This window comes from Hypomesus transpacificus, chromosome 23 (genome assembly GCF_021917145.1).
Source record: "Hypomesus transpacificus isolate Combined female chromosome 23, fHypTra1, whole genome shotgun sequence".
Taxonomy (NCBI): Eukaryota; Metazoa; Chordata; class Actinopteri; order Osmeriformes; family Osmeridae; genus Hypomesus; species Hypomesus transpacificus.
The window spans coordinates 13,138,591-13,162,267 of NC_061082.1; the positions used below are offsets into that span (position 1 = coordinate 13,138,591).

Genomic DNA, 23,677 nt, shown 5'->3' on the forward strand with positions numbered 1-23,677 from the left:
ACAATTTCTGTTTTCCTCACCCTCAGGAAAGAGTCCAGAGATCCATTCTCCATGTACTCCACAACAATCATCACAGGCCGGCCTGCAAACACACATACGCCACACATACACACAATATGTTGGATACAGCTTTTAAAACTCCTTCCAGACAACACGGATCATCATATGAACTCAGTAGAATTGTTTCTGCAGCATATCTGGCTAACCGTATGACCATGTCAAAGCAAAGTGTAACCAGGTGGAATAAATAAACAGCAGCTCAGGTTTCCTGATGTTTCCGTAATCCCTGTTTGCTGACAGACTCAGAGGGTGATCCACACAGGAGCTAATAGGAGATTAGCATGGTTAGAGTTAGCGTGCTGTTATTCCCTGCTTTGGCTGGCTTGGCCTGTGGAGAGTGGACAATAAACCTGCAGAGGATTAATTAACACTGTGTTTGATTAAACCCCCGATGTAATTACTGACAACGGTTAGCGCCCTTCAGACACACTGAGGGGAGGGGGGGTGGGGGGTCTCAGGACAGACCGGAAGTGGGTGGAGCCAGGAAGACAAGGGAGGCTGAGGTCATGTTGCGAGAAGGACGAAAGGGAAAGGCGATCTTAAGAACAGGAAGGTAAGCGGAGGAAAAGGGGTGCGAAGTGGAGGTGAACGTTGTCCTGGAGTGACCCCCCCGCCCCCTTCCAAAGTCTAATCCTTCATGGTCGTGCTGCTGACTGCATTCATTCCAGGATTACACACACTGGCCAGCCCAGCTCTAGGATATCCCTGGGCAGGAGAGAGAGATAGAAGGGGCCCGAAACACTGCTGTGTGTCATAAAGAAAGATACACTACTACAGGACTAACCTGAGGACAGATACACAACAGCCAGGCTTCAGGCACAAATACATAATGGTCTTACTTAAGACCGGTGTTGGTAAATTTCCAGACAGACAGAGAGAGAGAGAGAGAGAGAGAGAGAGAGAGAGAGAGAGAGTGAGAGACAGACAGACAGACAGACAGACAGAGAGACAGACAGACAGGACAGTGAGGCTCTGTTAGTGCTGCTCAGATAAGAGGGCCACAGGGAAGAGGAACCAGGCTGAGTGAATGTAGAGGAGGCGGGAGGGGGGGCAGAGGTGCTGTCCAGGGTGCTGACTGGATGAATCCATCACCTCAGCTCCTGTCTGATTGAGTGGAGCAGCAAATTAAAAACTAGGGCTCACATTTCCAAAGACAGTCGTCCCAACACCAAGATCTACGACATGTTGACTGCAGATACAAACTCACACAGTCACATGTCGTAGACAGTCTGCACGCTACCTGATGCTCCTCTTTAGGTAAGCTTCACACCCCAACACTTCTCTCTCCAAATAAGTCCCTCTTGAGGTTGGGTTGGGAAAACAACAGATGCGTGTGTGTGTGTGTGCGCGCGTGTGTGTGTGCCGTCTTGTATGTCAGTCTGTGAGCCATGGCATATCCAGCCAAGGGAAATGGTTTTATTCTGATGACTCACTCTCCATGTAAGAGACAGCTGTCCGACAGAAAACACACACACACGCTACCGCTGTACAGTATATGTAGCAGCAGGCTCGTTGTGTGAGTTGAGGATCCTTGATGGGGGGGTGGGGGGGGGCGGTACAGAGCAGGCTATTCTGAGCTGGAGCGTTTGCACATTCCCCCCATTCGGATCACTCCAGACACAAGGAGCTCCCTTGTACACACTCTTTAAAGCCTCATGTGTTTGACTGTGCTCTATATGTTACAACGAAGCACGTAGCACACCGTGTGCACATTGGGACAGGCAGAAGCATGTGCACACACACACACACACACAGGCACACACACACAGGCACACAGAGCGCCTACTTGAAGACTCGAGCACTCGCAGCTGCTGACACAGAGCTCAGTAAATGGGCCTGTTCCTGCGAGTGCAGCTGTAGTTCGACAGACAGCCTAACAAAGCCTCATGCGGTCTTGCAGGAACCCGAACATGCTTCAGTAGTTCCTCAACTCAGCAGGATCTCAGCTCACCACAGGCTCTGCTACGGCCTCACAGAGGTCAAGAAGAGACGGATAAGGATGAGACGTGATCGTTGAGCACAACCTCAAACTGAACACGATACACCCACTTTGCCCTACTGGGGTGCCAATCTGCCAATTTCCCGTCATCCCTCTTACTTTTGGTGACCACGCCCTCCAGCCTGATGATGTTGGGGTGGTCAAACTGTCCCATGATGCTGGCCTCACGGAGGAAGTCCCGCCTTTGGCGCTCGACATATCCGCCCTTCAGCGTTTTGATCGCCACGCCGATTTCTTTCTTCCCCGGGGTTCGCAGACGTCCACTGCAGACCTCACCAAACTCACCTGAAACACACACAAACACGCATGTATGTGTATATATATACACACACACACACACAGATACATACTGTCAAAAAGAATTACAACTGGCAATTCTTTCCATCTCAAAGTGGATGGTCATACAGGCATGTTTGTGGTTTACATTCTAAACCACTGGAGGGCAGTGTTGGAGTATGAAGGCAACTCCCTCTTGTCAGCACCTCATTCCTCTCCTTTGAATTATTAAACCTTTCAAATGTCTCTTCGCACCTTGTGAAGAATCACCCCAGAATATATTCTTGGAGTCTTTTGTTCTCTAAACCTGGGCAATAATATCCCCTCTCTGGTGAATGAAGCAGGAAAAGGAACCCCGAGGAACGAAGAGAGAGGGAAAACTGTTCTCTGCTCCACTGGTGAACCCATGATTCACACCCATCCTAGCAAATCCTGAACATGTTTGTTATGAAACAGTGCACCACACTGTTAGATGAAGAGTCATATAAACATAACAGCAGGCCTCAGACCCTACGCAGGTGAGCTGCCTGAAGGGGAGGCCGGTCGCCCTACCTGCTCCGATCACCCTCTCGATGCGGATGCGGGAGGGGTCGATCTCCTTCGCGAACTCGTGGACGGCCTGAGCGGGGTCCTCGTAGGTGTCAGGGTCGACGTAGGTCTTTATGCCTGGGAAGGGGACTGGAGAGGGAGAGGTCTTAGAGAGAAACGCCTTGACCTCCTGTGTGTTACGTCAGTATCGTTACAATCCCATCGCCGAGCACTCGCAGACTGGTCCCAGGAGTCCTGAAAAATGGGGAGACAGGGCAAGCAAAAACTGTCCCTCCCTCTTCCTCTCTCAAAACGCACAAACTCACACTCCCTTTCCCCCCTCAAATGTAATCCATCCTTCCTCGTGCATAACAGAGACAGAGCAGTAACCTGAAGACACAGTCACCCTCTGAAGCATCAGGGAGAAACAATGTTTTGAAGGTTACAGCATCGACAATACATTACAGGAGAGGAAAGAGGGAACCTACTATGATCTCTGGACCAACTACAGTGCTCACGCATAAGTATGTATTATATATGCTCCTTATTTTGCTCTCTCTTGATATATATATATCTGTATCTATATATATATATATATATATACTGTATATATATATATATATATATATATATATACTATTTACTATATACTGTATAAACGGGGGGGATAAGAAAATAAATAAATACAGAATATAATAACACTTAATAACCGGTGTCCGTATACATACACACTCTCACACACACAATCACACTCTCAAGAAGAGATAAGAGGAATACAGCAAGGGAAAGAGAGACTAAAGAATGGCTGTAACTGGATTAAGCCAAAAGGTAGGCCACACAGAGAACTTCAAATGAAGCCTGGAGCGGGAAAGGGGGAGGGGAGAGAAGGAGAAGGAAAAGGGGGGGGGGGGGGGTTAGCTAAAGGTGTTTCACAGCGTTTTGTTCTGTTGGTTTGTTTAAAGGCAGCAATTTATCACTCCTGCTGACAACTCTCTTTCTCGTCTTCTCTCTCTCTGTAGAAGGAAATCTGGGCCGCTGGAGAGAAAAGGAGGTGTTACCAATCCTTCAAAGTTGGCTACGGGCAGAGGTGAGGGACACACTTCATACGCATTCACTTCAAACAAATTGAAGGCTTGGGAATCGTAGCTTTGGTTAGAATTGATTGCATGCCCATTCTTCACATGGCCTCTCTACCCAAGGGTCGTTGGGTTTCACCATGGAAATGGATCAAATGCTCAATAAAATAAAGTGTTTGCATGGAAAATGTCTTTTTAAACTCAGTTTTCAACAATTGAACCCCCATTCTTTGAAGATATGCACATGAAATTCACACAACAGATCCAAAATCGAATTCAATTTGTTAGTACACCTGAAATTGGAGAATTTGATTATCAAGCGAGGGAGGCAGGAAGACAGAAATAGAGAGTGAAAGAAAAAGTAGAGAGAGAGAGAGAGAGATAGAAAAACAGGGATGGAAAGAAAGAGAGCCTAATGAGAACTCTTACCATGTCCATTCTGATAGTTGGTTCTCCTTTTGTCCTCAGAACTCATCTTGGACTTGATATACCACTGGCATCTGGAGGACAGACAGGAGATGGAACCTCAGAGAGAGAACCCTATACTTTAAAGATTCCGTTAGGACAGAGATCCAACACTGCTATTGGCCACGTTTCCCCGATTCGTTAAGAAGCTCTTAATGCTAAGTGCTTCTTAGGAGCATTCTAAGAGCGCCCTAGAACGCTCTTAGAATGCTCCTAAGAAGCTATGTAAGTGTTAAAAGCTTCTAATCAAATCTGGGAAACACAGCCATTATCTTTCTGAAAAAACAGATCACACCCTTTTACACATCAAGGCATGTTAATGAAACGATGACAATTGAAACCTTTTTTTGTGCCAAAGACCTGAAAGGGATTTGTGTCTGTGAAAGAAAACATTGTGGAAGAAACTAGATGCCACAAAGGAATTTAGTCAGGATTAACACTTTTTAATAAGCACTCCGGAGACACCTGCATGAGTGTGTTTGTTTAATGGTACATGTTCGCACTCACATCGTTGTGTGCTTTATTACTACACTCACTAACACTCTGGTAAATAGATACGTTTATTCATATTTCCCCTCTATGCACACACCCTAACACTGTACAGTAGCAGTTGCTGAGCTTGTGTGCATGCTTGTTTGAGTACAGTATGTGCATGTCTGTTTGTGCATAAGCATATATAGGCAAGTGTGTGAAAGCTCACTGTCAAATCCATACTCAGGGTCCTGGCAACTGAGAACAATCTTTCCACCGTGTACCCAAACTGTATTATGCATTCTGAGCAGCAGCTAGAATTGACTGCACATCCAAATAAATGCACGGATGTAATACTTAGATCAAAATGGCTAAAAGTACCAACCACAAGCAGCACAAATTACATTTAGCAGACACTCTTATCCAGAGCGACTTACAGTAAGTACAAGGACATTCCCCCCGAGGCAAGTAGGGTGAAGTGCCTTGCCCAAGGACACAACGTCATTTGGGAAGGAATTGAACCGGCAACCTTCTGATTACAGTAATAGCCTGATTCCATAACCGCTCAGCCACCTGACCCCTTAAAATTAGGACCTGAGAGTCCTGAGCCCCATGAAAAGAATGAGAGCTGGGGAAACATTGCTCCATCTCAGCTGTCACAGACAGCCTGGCAGTGTGGAGAAGACAATGCTATCTGTACCCATAAGTGTCACATTTGCCAAATCTCAGAGAAACCTTGAATTCTGTAAAGTACAGCATGTAAAGTGGGTGCAGATAGGCTCACGTGCCTACAGTTCATCCTCATGAAGTTATCAGACCTCCTGCAATCGCAGCCAATTAAGATCCAGACTCTTACTTGGGGGATGTGGGGAGGTAGGCACGGGGTGAGGAAGAGAGATGAAGCGGAGGAGGAAAAGAGAGAGAGTAGAAGGTGGATCTCTATCTGAGTCAGGGTAATTAGTCTATTAACAGCGACGCTGGGAGGATGAGAATGTAGTCTGCAATGGTGATGCCCCCTGGCAAGATGGCAAAAAGGGAGAGGATGAAGAGATGGAGAGATTGAGAGGCCGAGAGAGGTGAGGGAAGCACAATCCAATGCCGGCACCAGTCCAGAGCTAGGGGGTGAAAAAGATACATTGATTTCCGTTCCATCCACTCAAACACAGTTGATGTGACCAAAGGAGAAAACTTGATGAGAGTATAAGAAAATGCCAGAATGCCAGAAATTCAACAGTCTAAAGTCTGGTTTAAGGGACAAGACAAAACCAGAGGTTTAAAGATGACAGTGACACAACTGAGAGGGCTTACTACCCTAAATGTTGTCCTGAGAGCTAGACCCCAGCTGATTATAATTAGCTAGAGGTCAGAGCAATCAGAAGGCTAATTACTGACCGATGAGAGGCCAACCGGCGGGCACACCACTGACAGTCAGAAATCTACACAGAAGAGCCAGCACATGTGTTCTTAGAAATGTGGGTGCAACTCCCACTTTGAAGCCTAACATGATCTGGGTTGCCAGATTAAAGAGTCTGTAGGCTGGGGGTTGCCAGGTTAGAGTCCTGCTGTGTGTTTGATGTGAGCCTAGACATGGATAGACAGAGCAGATAGCATGTGTGTAAGTGGAGGACAGGAGACAGAGATTTGAAGAGCAACTGTCGATCTTTGCTAATGGGGAGATCCACGCGATGCACAAGAATGCACAAGATCACACAAACGCAGCCACACACACACACACAACAACGCATCCATAAGATCACACAAACACAACCACAACCACACACACATTAACGCATTCACGAGATCCCGCGGATACAATCACAGCGCCTAAATATATAAACAGCAGCATTCACTCAAACCTTTTTTTAGCATGAGAAGCACTCTCACAAATGGAGCAATGGCCCAACAAAGTGTTCATGCACACACGATCACAACTGGGCATTCAAGACCCTTTGGGTCAAAACTCTTTAAACCTTTTTGTCGCATTGTTAAACTTATTGCTAGCAGAAAGAGAGAGAAAGGGACAGCGAGAGAGAGAGAGAGAGAGAGAGAGAGAGAGAGAGAGAGAGAGAGAGAGAGAGAGAGAGCAGATAAAGGTTGGAAGAGATTAAAGAAAAAGAGGAGTAATAAAGGAATGAGATGATCCTGGTGCTGAAGTCGACTGACTGTCACTGTGATGTCAGAGATGTAGCACCAGGCCCTCGTTGTTACATGTAATCACAACCTCACTAAAAGGTCAAACTGATCCTAGATCACTTCTTATCTGAGACCCGCAGCGGCCTCGCCCTGTTGAGAATATCCCGCGGAACACTAAGTTGCGTGGACTGGAGATGTGGCTCCCACTCCCAGTTCTTTCCTCATGTTATCTCTCTCCCACATAATCCTGTCCCCGGGCCCATGGCCGAAAGCCTCCAGCAGCCTTCCAGTCTCGCCATCCTCCCTCACCAGGCTTAGGGCTTCACCGCTCAGTGTCTGCCCAGCCGCACAACCCAAACCCTTCCTAAAGTCTCCTTCCCCCCGAAAAAAGCAGCAACCTAAAGCCTCACGACTCAAGCCTCTTTCCCCAGCCTCTTTCCGACTGTACATCCCCAAAACCCAAAGAATCTCTCCCTAGACTCCTTCCCCCGTACCCACAATCCACAGCCTCTCTCCCTAACCCACAGCCTAAAGTGCCGACATCAGCTCTTTCTCCTTATCTCCGCTAGTTTTTAGAAAAGAGCGAGAGGCAGAACTCCTACTCAGGTCTACACAGGTCACACGTGTACCATTGTTCACCAGAAAATGTGGACGGTAAGCGGTTCTGTGTTCCAACAGCTCGTGTTTGAAGCTCGTCCTTCAAGGTCCCTGCTCATATCCTAATGTGGCTGCTTTAACCCTCTAGTATGGCACTTGTGGACAAGCGGGGCGATGAGTCCCACCCACACGGCATAAAACACTCACGCTCTATGTACATGTATATGGGTGAGGGAGTCAGGTCACATACAAGCCTGTGTTTTAAGCGTGCGGTTTCGATGAGTTGGGAGTTCAGAGCTATTCTGCACTGAAGTTGGGGAATAGGAACACAATCAGCCATCCACAGCAGAAGGAGCTGTCTACAACTTGGTACTGCATTCAGCAGTCGCTTTGTCCAACTGTAACATCCAACCACAGTTCTGTATCCTAGATCCTAGAAACCCTTTGTCCACTCTGCATGACTGCGGCTGTGGTCCAGCTAATGGTTTGAGTATGGTTTGGGGCTGGCATTGGTGGTGGAAGCCTGTGGTCAGGATCTTACCGTCCAGTGATGAGGAAGAACAGGGTGAGGATGACGAGGAGGGTGAAGCCACCCACCGCTGCCGTGACGATGACCAACACCTGGCCCTGGTCCGGTGCTATGTCGGATGCTAGGTAGAGGGAAGAGCAGGGGGTTGGGGGAGGGGGCGGGGTTAGAATACTGAAGGAGGATGGGTTAGAGGAACACATTTCCCCAAAGGAACATGAGTTGGCATTAGACTATCAAAACATCTAGTCCTCATCTAGTCCTGCCTCCCCATTAAGAACTCTCCAGAGCACGGGTTTACAATTCATGTGTCAGTGGTCTTCATCTGCCACTATTATGTGATATTAAAAAACAATTATTTCAACTGATTGTCCCACTGTATCTATAAACATAGAAGTTGTTTGTTTGTTTTCAATGATACCAAGTTAATTGGGAGAGACGTTTGAACTATTGGTCTGAAAAGTATTAGTCGCTTCTAAAGGGAATGGTTCATATGCTTGGTACCATTTAATTAATGTTATTCATTCATGAAATTGTGATTTAGGCAATGATCATTTGGCTAAATTGGCCCCATTTGATATTCATGATTTTCCCTTTCTCTGTCATTTCAAAAGGCTAACGAATACTAGATAATTGAAAGATGATTGCTATTACCAAACTTATTTCTACAATATTTCACACTTAATGAATATGAATTGGAGCTCAGAATGCGTGGCCCCTTGCACAGACGTGAGAGAGGCCTTTGAAATGTGTGTGCACGAGCATACCCATAGAGTAATATGAGTATTTGTGTGTCCGTATGTGTGTGCGTGTGGTTCTGGGGTTTCAGACTGCAGAGACGTAATTACCAGTCTCTCTCAGAGATGATCTGAGGAACAGATGAGATTGAGAGGAGCTTACGCCTGACCAGGACTTCACACACACTTCCAAAGCCCTCAGTAACCCAACGTGTCTGATTGATGGTCCGTTAATAAGGAATGCGGGTGCGCGTGTGCATTTGCGTGTGGACGCCTGTCGGCACAGGAATCAAATGGAACGGGAAGGGGGAGGTGAAGTAATGGGAGAAAGAATGGAAAGAGAGAAAGATGGAGAGGAGAGAAGGGGGGTTAGGAGAGAGAGCAAGGGGGGGTGGACAGAGAGAAGTGTGGGGAGGGGGGTCGGAGGGGGGGAGCTCTTTTTCTCCCAGATAAAAGCCCCAGACAAAGGCCCGTGTGATCCTGTAGATAAAGGCAGCTCTTCAGCACGACGGGAGGCGAGGCCACTGAGAGGCCAACTCACCTGTCACAAAACCGGGCCGAACACAAAGACCCCGCTCTCCTCTCGACCCCTCAGCGTTCCACACCGCCACAGCGGAAAATTAAAGCTTCCCAAAATCGTCAATAGCAAACACACCCGACATCATGGCCACGTCGCCAAGTTCACGTATCGATCTCCACTCATTGATCCAAACCCTGGAGCTGATTTGCACACCGGAGAGGCGGAAGGGTTTGGGGGGTGCTAGGGGGCAGGTGAAGTGGTGTGGGGGACGAGGTACTCACAGTCTCCCGTGGTCTCGTGTTCGTACTTGGGGCTGTAGGAGCTGTGTCCGGCCGGGCTCCGGGTTCGAAGGCTGAACACGTACCAGGTGGAGGGCTTCAGGCCCGTGATGATGACGTTGGGGACTTTGGTACGGGTGGACGAATAGCTGAGCTGCTCGTGCTCCTGGGAAGGAGGAGAGGAGGAGGGAGAAGAGCGGGGGACAGGAGGAGGAGGAGGAGGAAGAAGAGAAGAGGAAGAAGAGGACAGAGAAGAAGGAGGAAGGCGAGACAGAATGAGACGCATTGGAGTTTAAACATGCCGACCGACTGATCTGACAGACCCCTCTCCCTGCAGCCTGGTAAGTCCCGGTGTACCTTCTCATAGTATTTGACCTCGTAGTCCAGGACTGGCAGGGGAGTCTGTTCCGGCGCCTGCCATGAGAGGGCGATACTGTTGGGAGAGGCCCAGTCCTTCTTCAGCTGGCCCACCAGAGATGGACCTGAAGGAGGGAGTGGGGGAAGGGATTGAGACAGGGTTAGGAGAGACCATCCCGGGAGAACAGAGAGAGAAAGCGAGACAGGAAAATAGAGAGCGGCAAAAGGTATCATCTTGGCATGAAAACAGAGAGGGATGGTGAGAGAGAGAGAAAGAGACACAGAGAGAGAGAGAAGTTGAGAGAAGACGCCAGACATAGAGGCAGGGTTAGGAGAAGCCAGAAGATGAAGGCCCCAAAGACGATCGACACAAGTGCCTGCAAAGTCTGTTTAATATACCACGGTCCGTGACAGTCTTTCAGACTAAGTAGACGTTATTGCCAATTCAATTGAATGTGAAGACATTGAATGTGAAGACAAGAAACACTGATAGATTTGTGTCCCCTGTGGATATCTCAGATATCAAATGCCGGCCAGAGGAAAATCAATGCTGTAAGGCTGGGCCACTGTGTTTCATTAAGGGGAGTTATTTGGAGCACAGGAGCCATGCTTGCAAGTGATTCGTCTCCAAAGACTGAAGCCTGTGGCTCTTCAATGAGTCCGGGCGAGTGACATTTCACGAGAACTGCTTTCTGTCAAGAAATACGCACACCGAGCAATCACCCACAATCATCTTTTAGATCATATACAACCATTTTCGACAAATTGTAATGAGATCATTCAAAGCACCACGGTCATGTACGCTTGGTCTCTGACGTGGCCAGTGTGCTAGAAGGTCCACAGGTATTAAGGAGGAAGGATAGATTCAATCTGACTGAGTTTCAAGAATCTACATTTCCCCCCCATGGCTTACCCGATGCAGTGAACTCCACATATGATATCAGACTCTGAGTTCTACATTTCTGATGAGAGGTCGACGTTTGGGCTGGCAGAGGCTACACCCGAGTCAGGGCCTGGACCATGAGGCACCAGCAGGGTTAGGGCTGGGTGGGCCAACACTGTGTATGGCTTTGTCTAGGGCTTGGGATAGGTTCCTGGAGGATGTGGGGCGGGGCCTGGGGCTTGCTCTGTGCAGGGATAAGGCCTGGGGCCTGGAGCCCAGGGTTGGTGTGGAGGTGAGATGAAGGTTGTGGCGTCTGGGTCTGGGCCCAGGCCTGCAGGGTTGAGAGGCCCACTGCCACTGGCCCGATAAGAGCAACTGCCTGGTCCCAGACTCCTCCGTCATCCCTCCCTCCCTGCTCCCCTCCATCTCCCTCACCCCTCCCCTGCCTGATCCCTCTCTCCCTCTCTCCCTCCCCTGCCTGTAAGAGTATTGAGTGGGTATGTGAGGGGGTTGTATGCGTGTGCTCTGTGGATTTGAGGGTGTAATGGTCTGGATGTCCAAGTGGGATAACAATACATTTCAAATGCATCTTGTATAAGAGTATAAGGTGAGTGACAGTATAAGTGGATGACTGGAACACAGTGTGGTACTTCTGCTCTCTAACCTGACATGGCTACAGGTTAGCATGGTGCTCTACAGTCAGCACTCCCTTGAATACATCGCAATGCTTGAATTCCTCTCAATAATGAGCAACATAATAGCCTTTTAAAAGGGAGTAAAGCTTTCCAAAATGTTAGCTAAAATGGAACAGCCCAATGTCATGGGTGATTGAAACCAGCTTGTTTTAATAGCATAGCGAGCCTGCTGAAAAGGCAGCGAGATTCGTTTAGTCTAACACAGAGAACACATGATGGAGCCGACTCATACTTGAGCTGTGAGGCCTCAGTGGGCCCACAGTAAGAACCACACAGCTGACCCACTCATAGATATTATTACAACATATCTCACACACACACAGATTTGTTTGCTCCGAGTCTTCGCGTGTCTTGTGTGTACATGTGTGTACGTACATACGTGACTGTGCGTGCCTGTGTAAGGGTCGGGCATGTGTACGCGTTGAAGGACCCTTCTAGAAATGGAATCCTCCATCTCACGTAGGTTTTTTTTAATCCACGAACCAATATTTGGCTAGATATAATCGAACAGCTGACTCCTCGAGTTAATGATGAGCCTGTCGACTGGTGTTAGCGGTGGCGGGAACTGGTCCCTGCCAGCGTGTGCGAGTGTGTGCCAGCTGAGCGGAGACGCAGCGGCAGGGTGGCATGGTTCAGTTACAGCCAGGAAGACAGCATCTGTAGCTCTAACGCTGGCCAACGCTCGGGAAACGGTACGAACAGCCCAAATGAAATCTCCCTTGACTCCTTGCTTAGGAATCAGCCTGACTACCGCACAGCGCCGCAAAAAACGAAACACGGCATAAACACGCAGCATCACACAGAGATGTAAACGGACACGAGCAGGTACGCGGGGGAAGCGATCGGTAGAGATGTGTTGGAATGTGGAGGACTGTCATCACGAGTGAATGGAGACGGTTGTTGCAAAGATGTGTTTCAGGAGAGCAAAACATACTTGGCATGTATAAAGGCTCCCCTAAACCCTGAGCCTTTCAAACTGAAGGCAGCATCGGAATCCCATTAGAATCACTGGTCAATTACAATGCCCGATGGATAGATTTTGCAGTCAGCTGTGGTTAATCTCAATGTAAACTAATGGAGAGTCTTTAAATGAGCCTGACCTGCATATGATTTTAATTAGCTCTGGGGCCCTAAAGGCTTCCATTAACTGTTTAAAAAAATCGATGGCGTCCGTATTGATGCCGTGCAACGCTTAAACGATGTCCTAACACTGTGAATCACGGCAGAAGAAGCGAGGGGGCGGCAGGGGAGGACGGAGAGAGACGGAGAGAGAGAGGCAGAAAGAGAGAAGGAGAGAGAGCGAGAGGAGGCTTGACAGGGGAATATCAATATTCCGGGCTTGTGTGTTTCAACTCTTGTATTTGTTACCTCAACTTTGTAATAATGTTTAAACCATCACCAAGGAATACTGAGAAACACTATGACACACACACATACAGACACACACACACGCACACACACATCCCAATTCAATCCCAGATGCCTACTCTGTGCATCAGTGTGCTTAGGAGGCATTTTGAGTTGCTCTGGGGAGATGGAAGAATGAATTAACTGGATTGATGAAGGATTCCACCACTGGGACATAAGGTAATCATTATGGCCAATGTGACATTCAGATGGCGAAGTGGCTAGTGTTTAGTGTGTGTGTTTGTTTGGTGTATGCATGCATGTATGTGTGCGTGTGTTTGTGTATGTGTATCCATGCGAGTGCGTGTCTCAGCGTGTGTGTTTCTGTGTGTGTATGTGTATCCATGCGAGTGCGTGTCTCAGTGTGTGTGTGCGAGCGTGTGCGTGTGTAAGTGATCCGGCCGTGTGTGTCCCTACCTCCCCACGGCAAGGTCACCGTTCACCACAGAGTTCTCTGGCTGAGCCGCAGCAGACAGCAACAGGGATCTCCGGGGGCCACAACTCTTCATTAATGGTGGAGGTCAGAACAGGCTCGCTGCTTAGTGGGATGTCAGTAGGTGTGCCTGGGCCTGTGGAGCTAGCGCACAGCCTCTGGTGATCACAGAGAGGTCAAACCCTGCTGGACTGAAACTATGCTAATTATAGGGCTTTATGATGAGCTCGACTCAATCAGCGGAGGCCGTGATTGGGTAAACTCAATCAATTAATGTGATATTGTTATCTTCCAATGAGATTCAACCTCTGTCTTAACTCCCTAGGAACAGGGTGAGGACAGGCGCCTGTGTCTCGGTAAAACACTGGTGTGTGTGTGGGGGATTACGTGTGCGCTAATGATTCTGTGTGTGTGTGTACGCCAGGTCAGACGACCTAAAGAGCCGACCGACAATCCTATTCAGCTCCCCTGTAGCATAGGGTATGTGTGTGTGTGTGTGTGTGTGTGTAAGTGTACTCTACATGCTGGTGGAGAACCGGAGCTCTAACAGAGATGTTTCAGCTCAGAAGCACAGGAGTCTCCTGTGTGCAAGAACGACTAACGTTGCCCGTACATCTGCCTTCACTTTCTCTCCCTCTGCTGCGATCCAGATCTAAATATCTGTTCATAATGCTTTCGTTTTTCATGACAGCATAAGGAGAAAGAGTCATTGATTCTATCACTCTTATAAGAATCTATCTATTCGGGAAGACAAGTTCATGACTGGCAAATGTAATGATGGTCGTATGTAAATATTTCATAGACAGGTGACGTGGCAATTGACAAACGGTACGACCATCCAACTTTTTGAACAGTCCAAGCAATCTAACCCGGTTTGAACAGTCGTCAACATACTGTAAAGTAGGCCGAGTCCCGGGTTCTTGGGCACACCTGCGCTCCTAGCAGCGTGCTTTGACAAGCCTCTCTGGGCTAGCTGTGGCCTCGGCAGATGGCGTCTCCTCCTCTCATGAGGCATCTATCATGTGTGTCTGCCGTGCGTCTGGCGTTAACAGGCAATTAAAACCATCGGTCACCCACACAGAGGGAAAGACAAGTGGGAGGAAGAGGGGAGGAGGGGAGGGGCAGGAGGCAGGACAGAGCATCCGTCTGCAGACACTTTCTTTACTGTTTTGTCGCTCTCGCGCCAAGTATGAATGTACATGTGACATGAGGGCGAGAGAGAGAGAGAGAGAGAGAGAGAGAGAGAGAGAGAAAGAAACAAAGAATCCGCCGCGCGAACGTGTGAGGGGAGAGAAAGAAAGCGTGAGAGAGGGAGCGAAAACGAGAGAGAAATTGGATCGTGCGCGCGTGCGTGTACACGCCTGCAGCGTGTGTGTCTGTGAGAGACGCACAGAGCGCTGACCCCTCTCCTCCCTGCCTCGTCTCGGTCCCCCTGCCATGCCAGACTGCCTCTGTCCTGACTGACTCCAGGATCCTCACTCTGTAATTGGGTCCCAGCCGCACACTGATCCCCCTTGTTCTCACTTAATGCTGATCTGGAGAGGCAATGATGTGTTGGAAGGCCAGCAAAACCAGACCCTGACCAGCCCACCACAATCAATACTCATTTTCCGCCTTCTCCCCTCCTCACAAGTAATTAATGAGAAGAATGGGACGAACTCTCCGCTGGCGGTTTATGTCGTCAGTCGTCCGTCCCCCCCGTCCCATGCTGGTGCTTAAAAGCTTTATTAGGAGTGGGAAGGACGCACGCTCTCGCATGCACACACACACACACACACACAGTCATGCACACACACAAAGACACACGGTGACCTGGTCAGGTCAGCGCTACGGAGGTGAGCTGGGGGTTGAGGAGAAGGGTCGGACGGAAGAGAAGAGCAAAGAAGGAGTGGAGAAGCGAGGGAATGAGGGAAAGGAGAGGGAGGACTTTGACTCCCAGTGAAAGGATTCTAAAGCTGGGTTTTAGTGTGCCAAGCCCAGCTACACGTGGAACCGAGATAAATCCACCTCATTAGTGATGTCCCTCCTCTCGGAACCGAAGGATGAATCGGGAGAGAAGAGAGAAACCCCTGTGCTGTGCTCTCACGCTCTCTGCAACTCTTAATTACTGGCAATCGAGTACAACTCGGGATAAGTTTCGAAAACGGTAGCCACCTCTGCCCTCTTCTCTCCTTTCTCTTCTCTCCTTGCTCCTCTCATTCCTTCTCCCCCTAAAATAAGATTCTGCTCCACACAGAACAACTATAGGTCACTTAAAGTCACCTAACTGAGTCACCCAGGGTATGGATTTGCTGAGGCGAATGGCACTGAACAGAATATTGATGATTGTCAAAGTCAACCGATCCATAGTGCCAGGACAGATAATCAATTTCATCCTATAAAAGGAGAAAAGAAAGTAACTTTCGTAGAGTGTAAGGCATCCATCAGTAACCCCTGAACAATGAGTCTAATCACATTGGATTAATGAGCCCATGCTTAAAATAGTCCCGCAGATAGGTGAGGGGGAAATGATCTTTTGGAAGGAGAAGCCAGCTGACAAAAAACCCGGGGCATAAATCATGCGGCACTGTAGAAACAGCTAATAGTTTCCCACCTGCTCAGTACCGAGCACGCTCAGAAAGGAATATCTATTATTACCTTCTGAGTAGACCCCCTGTATACCACCTTAGCTCTTCTCAGCTACACAGCCAGTTAGATCGATGGCCACCTCAGAGAGAGGCCAGGCAGGGTGACTGTTAAAAGCCTAGCTGTACGGCAGAAGTGGAGCTAAGCTGTTTTAGCCTGTCTTCAAGCATTGTTCACATACAGGACTTTGTTGCTGATGAATCGGGGAAAAAATGACGAGTGAGTTATGATAATATTACGGGCTTCTTTGTCTCTCTCTCTAGTTCTTTCACTTTCGCACACTATTTATGTCCGCCTCTTTCCCCTCTGCCTTTTCTGTCTCTCTCTCTCTACCTCTCGACCTCTCTTTCTCTCTCATTCCCTGTGCCTCCGGTAAAGTCTGTTCTGGCTGCATGGCCTCCAGCCTTCAACATCCGGCCTCTAGCCTCCAGACCCCCAAGCCCTGGTTCCCTGCCGCCCATATTAATCAGCTGGTACGGCAGGTAAATAGATCTCCTCCACTCTGCATACAGATAAACACACAGGGGCCACCGGTGCACATCTCTCCACCCTGCCCAGCTGTGCCACACTGGCCCCCTCTCCCACCCCTGTCACCCCTCTCACCCCCTGTGCCAGCTCGTCTCTCTCCCTCTCCCTCACCTCTCTCACCTCCATCCCGGCTCATCTCCCCTTCTCGCCCCCTCTTTGTCTCCCCTCTCCGCCGTGCCTCTGCCCCCTCTCTACCCCGAGCTGGATGAGGGTCGGCTAAAACCTCACACTGTTGTTTCACGCTGCCGTCCTCCACGGAAAGATGACCCCCCTGACATGTCTGTTCGAGATGGTGGTCCTGGAGTCAAAACTGTCCCAACTCCCAATGAGAAGAGGAGGGCAGAGAGGGGCAGAGACTGACAGAAAGGGCCAGGGACGGGCACAGAAGGGCAGAAACTAGCAGAGAGGCACCTGGGTAACATGTGCTTCTGGTAGCAATGCCAAGATGGACTGCCAAACATCTCTCCCCTTCCACAGAGAACCGCAGCTCAAAGTAGCTGTAACACAGAAGCACATTCACACCAATTTGCTTGATACTGTACTTCACTTCGGTAACATCCCTGACTGCATTACACTTTACGTCCTACAGTATTCATATCAACACCCAAAAAGTAATCAACAGGTAAGATCTTTACATTAAACACCAAAATATAACTACAGTATAATCAGTTCACTGCTGATGTCAGAGGAACAGAACACCCCCAGAGGAGTTTAGTCAACACAAAAATAACCGTTTGTCGTGTCTAAAACAATAACGCTGACAGGACAATGCCATATCACTTCAGAGCAGACCGACAGAGGGGAGATGAGATTCCGCCGGGAGCAGAGCAGGAACCCGGCAAACGGCGGGGCCGAGATTGGAACCCAAAGCACCAAGTCCACGACGAGCAGACATTCTATCAGGAGCTGCAGCCTTGTTCCTGGGAGTCTGTGGGTGTATCTGTATCTGAAGCTAAATAAGCTTGTGTCACCCAGAGACAGAGTGGACACATCCTCCTCCTGTGCTCTGTTTCTCTCCGCTCTCCCGGCACCACCCCCGCCTGGCGCCCGCCCTCCCTGATCCAATCAGCAGCTTGCTGCAGCAATCACTCGTCTCTGATTGGTTTTATAATCCTCACTCAGGATCTCGGATGGGGAATCAGCGATTCCCCATCCGACGAGCGGGCCGGCTGAAAGTCCTGTCATAGTACAACACACACACACGCGTGGACGCTAAAACACACACACCTATTTTTCGTACGCTCAGAGAGAGCGAGCGAGCGGGAAGCAGAGAGAGACAAGAAGGGATAGAGGCAGACCGACAGACAAAAAGAAAGACATTTGAAGAAGAGACACAAAGAGAACAAGAAACAAAACGAGAGACAGAGAGAAACCGAGAGACAGAAAGAGGACGAGAAAGCGGGACCAAGCGAGAGAAACTGATAGACAGGAGAGAGAAAGAGAGAGAGACAGCGAGAGACCGAGAGAGCGAGAGAGCGAGAGAGAGAGCGAGAGAGAGAGAAAGCGAGAGAGATCAGGGCTCCCTCGGTATCTGTCCTGGCTGATGATAGTGGGATAATGACCTCTGCCGGGTTATCAAAGCACAGGAAGTGTGGTAGAGGGACACAAAACACCCGGAGCTTTCAGGACCCCAGGCTGAGCTGATCAGATAGAACCAGGCCAGGAGGGTGGAGAAGAGAAAGATCCTACTGATGGAGGTCACCAGGGCAGGGAGAAGGAGCTCCCCACTCCTTCTGTTCCCCGGCTACAACAGTATAGAAATGACATGATGAAGGAGTACAGACAGAGCAATAGAGCTCCAATCAGGGTCTCTTCATAGTCGCTACGACAATAGTTGCTTGGAGATGAAGCCGTACTGTATGAACAATGAGGGGCGTGTGTGTGGGTGTGTGTTTGTGAGTGCTCGTGCGTGTGTGCAATGTGACGTGAGACAGGGGGTTACAGCAGTATCTCCAACTCAACCACAGAGAGGACAAACACCACAGGGACATGTTTACCAGAGACTCTGCAATGCAGAATTATGATATTTCCCACCTCTAAACACACACCAGCCCAAACTCCCTCTTCAATAAACTTTGATTTAGCGCTCTCATTTTAACATTCTGCAAAAGCAATTTCCAGCCTGTAATATCACAGTCCAAGTCCCACTGCGTTGAGTCACATGCAAAAGCGACCATTTTGATTATGTTTTCACACATTCACGTTAACAGATTCCCCGTGAGGCCAACCAACGTCATCACACGAGATGCAGAACATACTATGTAACAACACTTTCCTCCCCCCACCCCCGCACTTATACACACAACTTCAGTACATTCTCATTTTGTTTACACCCACACACACACACACACACATTTAGAAGACAAAATAAGTATACTTTGTGAATTCTGACTAAAATACTCCAGGAGTGGTTAAATACTGTGATTAAATACTGACTTTCTGCGACACCTACTTTTATAATCAGAATCGTGTTTAATCGCGAAGTAGGTGATCACAAACAAGGAATTGACTTTAGTGGGCATGTGCATACAGTGAACATTTAAACATAATGAAAAAAATAAAAATTTAGATTATGTACAACAAAATAAAATGTAAAACTAGGGCTATACAATATTATATAAAATACGATAAATACAATTATATAGAAAACAATTATACTGAATGTGTATGTTGCTTTAGATAAAAAAAAAAAAAACACTCGCTAAATGAATAAGTGTAAATAAATACTCAGTCTGCACTCCGGTCAGTATACTATAGCTCTTTAATAAGAAGAGTGCAACATTCACTGACTGGGGTTTTTGTGACAACTGCAAAAAAAACAAGGGATGAGAGTTGAGGGAGGGATGAAAGAGGTGAAGCGTTTATGCGAGGAGAAGACGCGTCGAGGAAGGCTTCCCTTGGGCACACCTTACTGCTCCGTTTAGCTAGCTAGACCTGCAGGAGAGCGCTGTGAGGGTTTCGGCGTGCGTGCCGACACAGGTACGTCTCGGGAGGTCCCTTGCGCTCTGTGTGCTCAAGCTAAAAGAAACAGAGTAATGAACGCTCTCTCCCTCTTAATCACGGCAATGCGCTGCCTCGCTTTCCCCTCTTCCTCCCTCTCTCCCCCTCCCCCCCCCCTCTATCCTTCTCTCCTATCTCTGGGTACTTCTCTCAAGGCTGTAAGTAAGGTTGCTGCAGTACTTTATCCTGCCAGCAGAACAACCGAGGAAATCAAAGAGTTGCGTTATTTCCTTACAGGAGATTACCCTTCTTTAGAAAAGCTGGGGGAAATTGATTGAAGCAATGTAATGTTGTTGCAAGCCTCAAAATAGCCAATTTTCTCAGACACGTAATTCTCCATTGTGTTTTGGAGCCGGTTCCGTCAGCAGCTGTTGCCTTCCATCCCCAGCTCCTAACACACGCCCACACACAAACACCCACACACCCACAACCAGACACACACACACCCACAACCACACACACAGCAATGCATACAATCCACCATGCCATCTCCCTCGCTTTCCATCGCATGGCTATGAGAGATAGGGTGGACAGGGAGGATGGAGGGATTTGCTGCTCTCTGCTGACATCGTTCTTTGTCTTTCTGTAAATCCAAGGATGGGTCTTTTTACAAAAGCCCAAATCCTCATTGTATCCCCCTCGGTCTATTTTCTCTCACCTGTGTATCTCTCTCTTTCCCTCCCTCTTTTTCTCTCTCTCTCTTCCTGTCTGCCTCTCTCTCTCTCTAGCTCTCGCTATCCCTGTTGAACATGCTGTAAAACCTATCACATTTACTCTTGCAGCCATGCAACTGGTTCCGTGCTTCATCAGATGAGTTCAGAGTCATGCAGGACTTATACATGGAGGCAGAGGCCTGTAACCAAATCCAAAGTTAACCAGATTCTTCGACGCACGATGGAAGGTCACACATACACACACACACACATTTTTTGTCCCAGAGGTCAGAAGGATAAGTTTGACTGAAAAGGCATGTTCCCTTCACTTCCTGTCAATGACTACATGGGCTGCTGGCTGCAACGCACTGCTGCACCCCAATCACTCTCTCCCTCCATCCCTGGTATCTTAGTCTTTCTCTTTCTCCCTCTCTCTTTTTAACGCTCTCCCTCTATATCTATCTCTGTCTCTCTCTCTTTCTCCCCACATCCCCATCTGTCACCCAACAGACAGCGAGTCCCTCTCACTGACCCCTTATTCCACTCCCTCTCTGTCAGTGTCACCCCAATCACTCAGACCTCAGTCCCTCTAAGGATGCCTCCCTGTTCGCCTGCCTGCCTGCTTTCCTGCTTGCCTGCCTGCCTGCCTGCCTGCCTCCCTGCTTTCCTCCCTGCTTGCCTCCCTGCTTGTCTGCCTGCCTGCATCCCTCCCTGCTTGCCTGTCTGCCTGCCTGCCTGTCTGCATCCCTCCCTGCCTGCCTGCCTGTCTACCTGCCTGTCAGCATCCCTCCCTGCCTGCCTGTCTGTCTACCTGCCTGTCTGTGTGAGGGAGGAACCAAAGTGGTGAACATAATGATGACATGAAAATAATATTATTTATAATCTAACGCATTTAGATATTGTGTGCAACAGTGTGTGTGTGTGTGTCTAAAGGTGTGTGTGTGTGCCCCACAGTCAGAGGATGTCTACAAGACCAAATAACATCATGCCAACAACATGCCAGCGAAGTGAGACCACAAGTGCGAGCGGGAACGTGTGACTGTGTGTTGTCACACACATGTCCGACAAAGTGTCGACAGCATTTGGCTGATGCGTGGTGTAAGTAGTGTTGTCACTCGATGTGCTTTGTGTCTGCATATACACTATTATGACCATCACACCTTTATGAGTACAGCTTCTTGTACATCCCATTCCAAAACGTAGGGCAATAATATGGAGTTGCCTCTCCATGTGGCTATTACAGCAGCCTCTCTCCTGGAAAGGCTGCCAAAGTCACAAGAGCATTGGGGAGTTTGGGCACTGCTGTTGGGTGATTAGACCTGGCTTGCAGATGGTTTTAGAATGCGTTCCAACTGTGTTTGACAGTGTTTAGGTCAGGGATCTGTGCAGACCAATCACGTTGTTCCCGCACCAAACTCAACAGAACACTTCTGTTGTTAAGTTGACTTGATTTTAACCCAATGAACAAAGCAAGGTCCGTACTTGCTTTGTTCATTGGGTTAAAATCAAGCCAACTTAATAATGGAGGCTGTTTTTCTGTGGTTTGGGGCTCGAGCTTTAGTTCCACTGATGGATTTATTCATGCGGCAGAATAAAATGTCACTCTCGACTATTCTGTTGCTTCAAACTTGGTGGCAACATTTGGGGGGAAGTCCCTCTTCTGATCCAGCATGACTGTGCCCCAGTGCACAAAGCAAGATCCATAAAGGCATGGTTGGATGAGTTAGGTGTAGAAGAACTTGACTGTCCTGCACACAACTCTGACGTCGATCCTGCTGGACACCTTTGGGAGGAAATAGAACGGAGTTTGCGAGCCAGGCTCTCTCGTCCAACATCAGTGTCTGACCTCACAACCATTCCCACAGACACACTGTCTGTGTTCTGTAGAAAGCCTTCGCAGAAGAATGGAAGCTGTTATACCTGCAAAGGGGAAATCAACTCCATATGAATACCTGTGGATTTAGAATGGGGGGTCATAGAAGCTCCTGTAGGTGTGTTGTGTCCGTGTCCCTATGCTTTTGTCTATATATTGTATATGGATGTGTGTTTGTGTATGTGTCATTGAAAGCCTACACACTGCACACACACACACACACCCAGTCTGTCCACCCCAACATAGACAGACAGGCTGATGGTGTATAAGGGTCAGGGTCTTGGACAGGTTGATAGATGGTCTTTCTACGTGAGAGGCTAGGCGATTCACACATGTGAGCAAGCACGCACGGACACACACACACATACACACACACACACACACACACGCACACACACACCCACACATACACACACAGACACACACACACAGACTGATAGATGTGCTTTCTCCGTGTGCAACTGTACAATTCATTCAGACAGCAGGCAGTCAATAGGGGCAGTAATGATAGTCCTCTGTTTAAATCTGCCATCTATATAGCTGGGGAGTGTGCGCTTGTAAGTATATACGTGTAGGTTGTATGTGCGTGCCTGCTGTGTATGTCCGTGCGAGTGCATGTGTGTTTGTGTTGGTCAGCCTCTTGAAGGATATATTGGAGCTCTAATGTGTTAATAGTGTGAGTATTAATAATGCATAAGCCTCACAGCTAACTTGAAAACAAGCACACAAACAAACAGTCACACCCACACAAACATGTCAACACTCACAGATACACTTGCACGCCTGCACACACACACACACACACACACACACACACGCACACGCACACACAGAATCTCCAGAGTCTTGTTTGCTCTAATAATCTATTCTCTCCTCTGCTTTTCACCTCTCCTCTCCCTCCCGTCTCCCGTCTCTCCCCACGTCTCTCCTCTGTCCATCCTAAAGTCCGTCAGCTCCCCAATCGAGCCCCCAGTGGACCTCTGTGGACATTTGACTTCACAAGTTCTCCACAATAAGCCGTTCATTACCCCAGCCCAAGGGGACCCCAGTCCCAGCCTAAATGCGTATGTGTGTGTGCGTGTGTGTGTGTGCGTGTGTGTGTGGTGGGCCTTGAATGTGATCATTTCCTTTCAGCCAGCCTCTCTCAGTCTCCTGCTGGCTCAGTCAAGGCTGATTCAGAACACCATTCGGTTTCATTTGTCAACACCGATCTCCATCCACACCAGCAGAGCCCTCCACTAACAACACACTGACTACACTGATATGAATCACCGAATAAATATTAGTTCATTCTTTCGATATTACTCCAAGTCCTTTAAACAAGATGAAGCCGTTGCCAGCTGATGTCAATGTCAGAAGCCCAGAACGTTGCAAGGCTGTCTTTGCGTCTCCCAGTCTGTCTGCCTGGTATGCCTGTGCTATGTGTAGCACATAACACACAGTCTGTTGTAATGATCAATGATGCCGCAACCCAAACCCATTTAGGTCACTGCTGCAGACTGGCTGATAAAGCTGTGGTCATTATATAGTGCTGAGTGTGTGTGTGTGCGCGCGCAT

General features: G+C 48.5%; 1 protein-coding gene across 1 annotated transcript in view; it reads right to left on the minus strand.

The window, feature by feature from the left end:
- LOC124485852 (ephrin type-A receptor 6-like) overlaps nt 1–23,677 on the minus strand; it is a 66,222-nt gene that overhangs the window by 5,401 nt on the left and 37,144 nt on the right. The window contains exons 5-11 of the mRNA XM_047047702.1: nt 10,024–10,148; nt 9,670–9,832; nt 8,147–8,255; nt 4,369–4,439; nt 2,888–3,013; nt 2,159–2,344; nt 21–82 (exon numbers count right to left, since the gene is read on the minus strand). Coding sequence (XP_046903658.1) covers nt 21–82; nt 2,159–2,344; nt 2,888–3,013; nt 4,369–4,439; nt 8,147–8,255; nt 9,670–9,832; nt 10,024–10,148 — 842 coding nt within the window. The remainder of the gene's footprint in view (nt 1–20; nt 83–2,158; nt 2,345–2,887; nt 3,014–4,368; nt 4,440–8,146; nt 8,256–9,669; nt 9,833–10,023; nt 10,149–23,677) is intronic.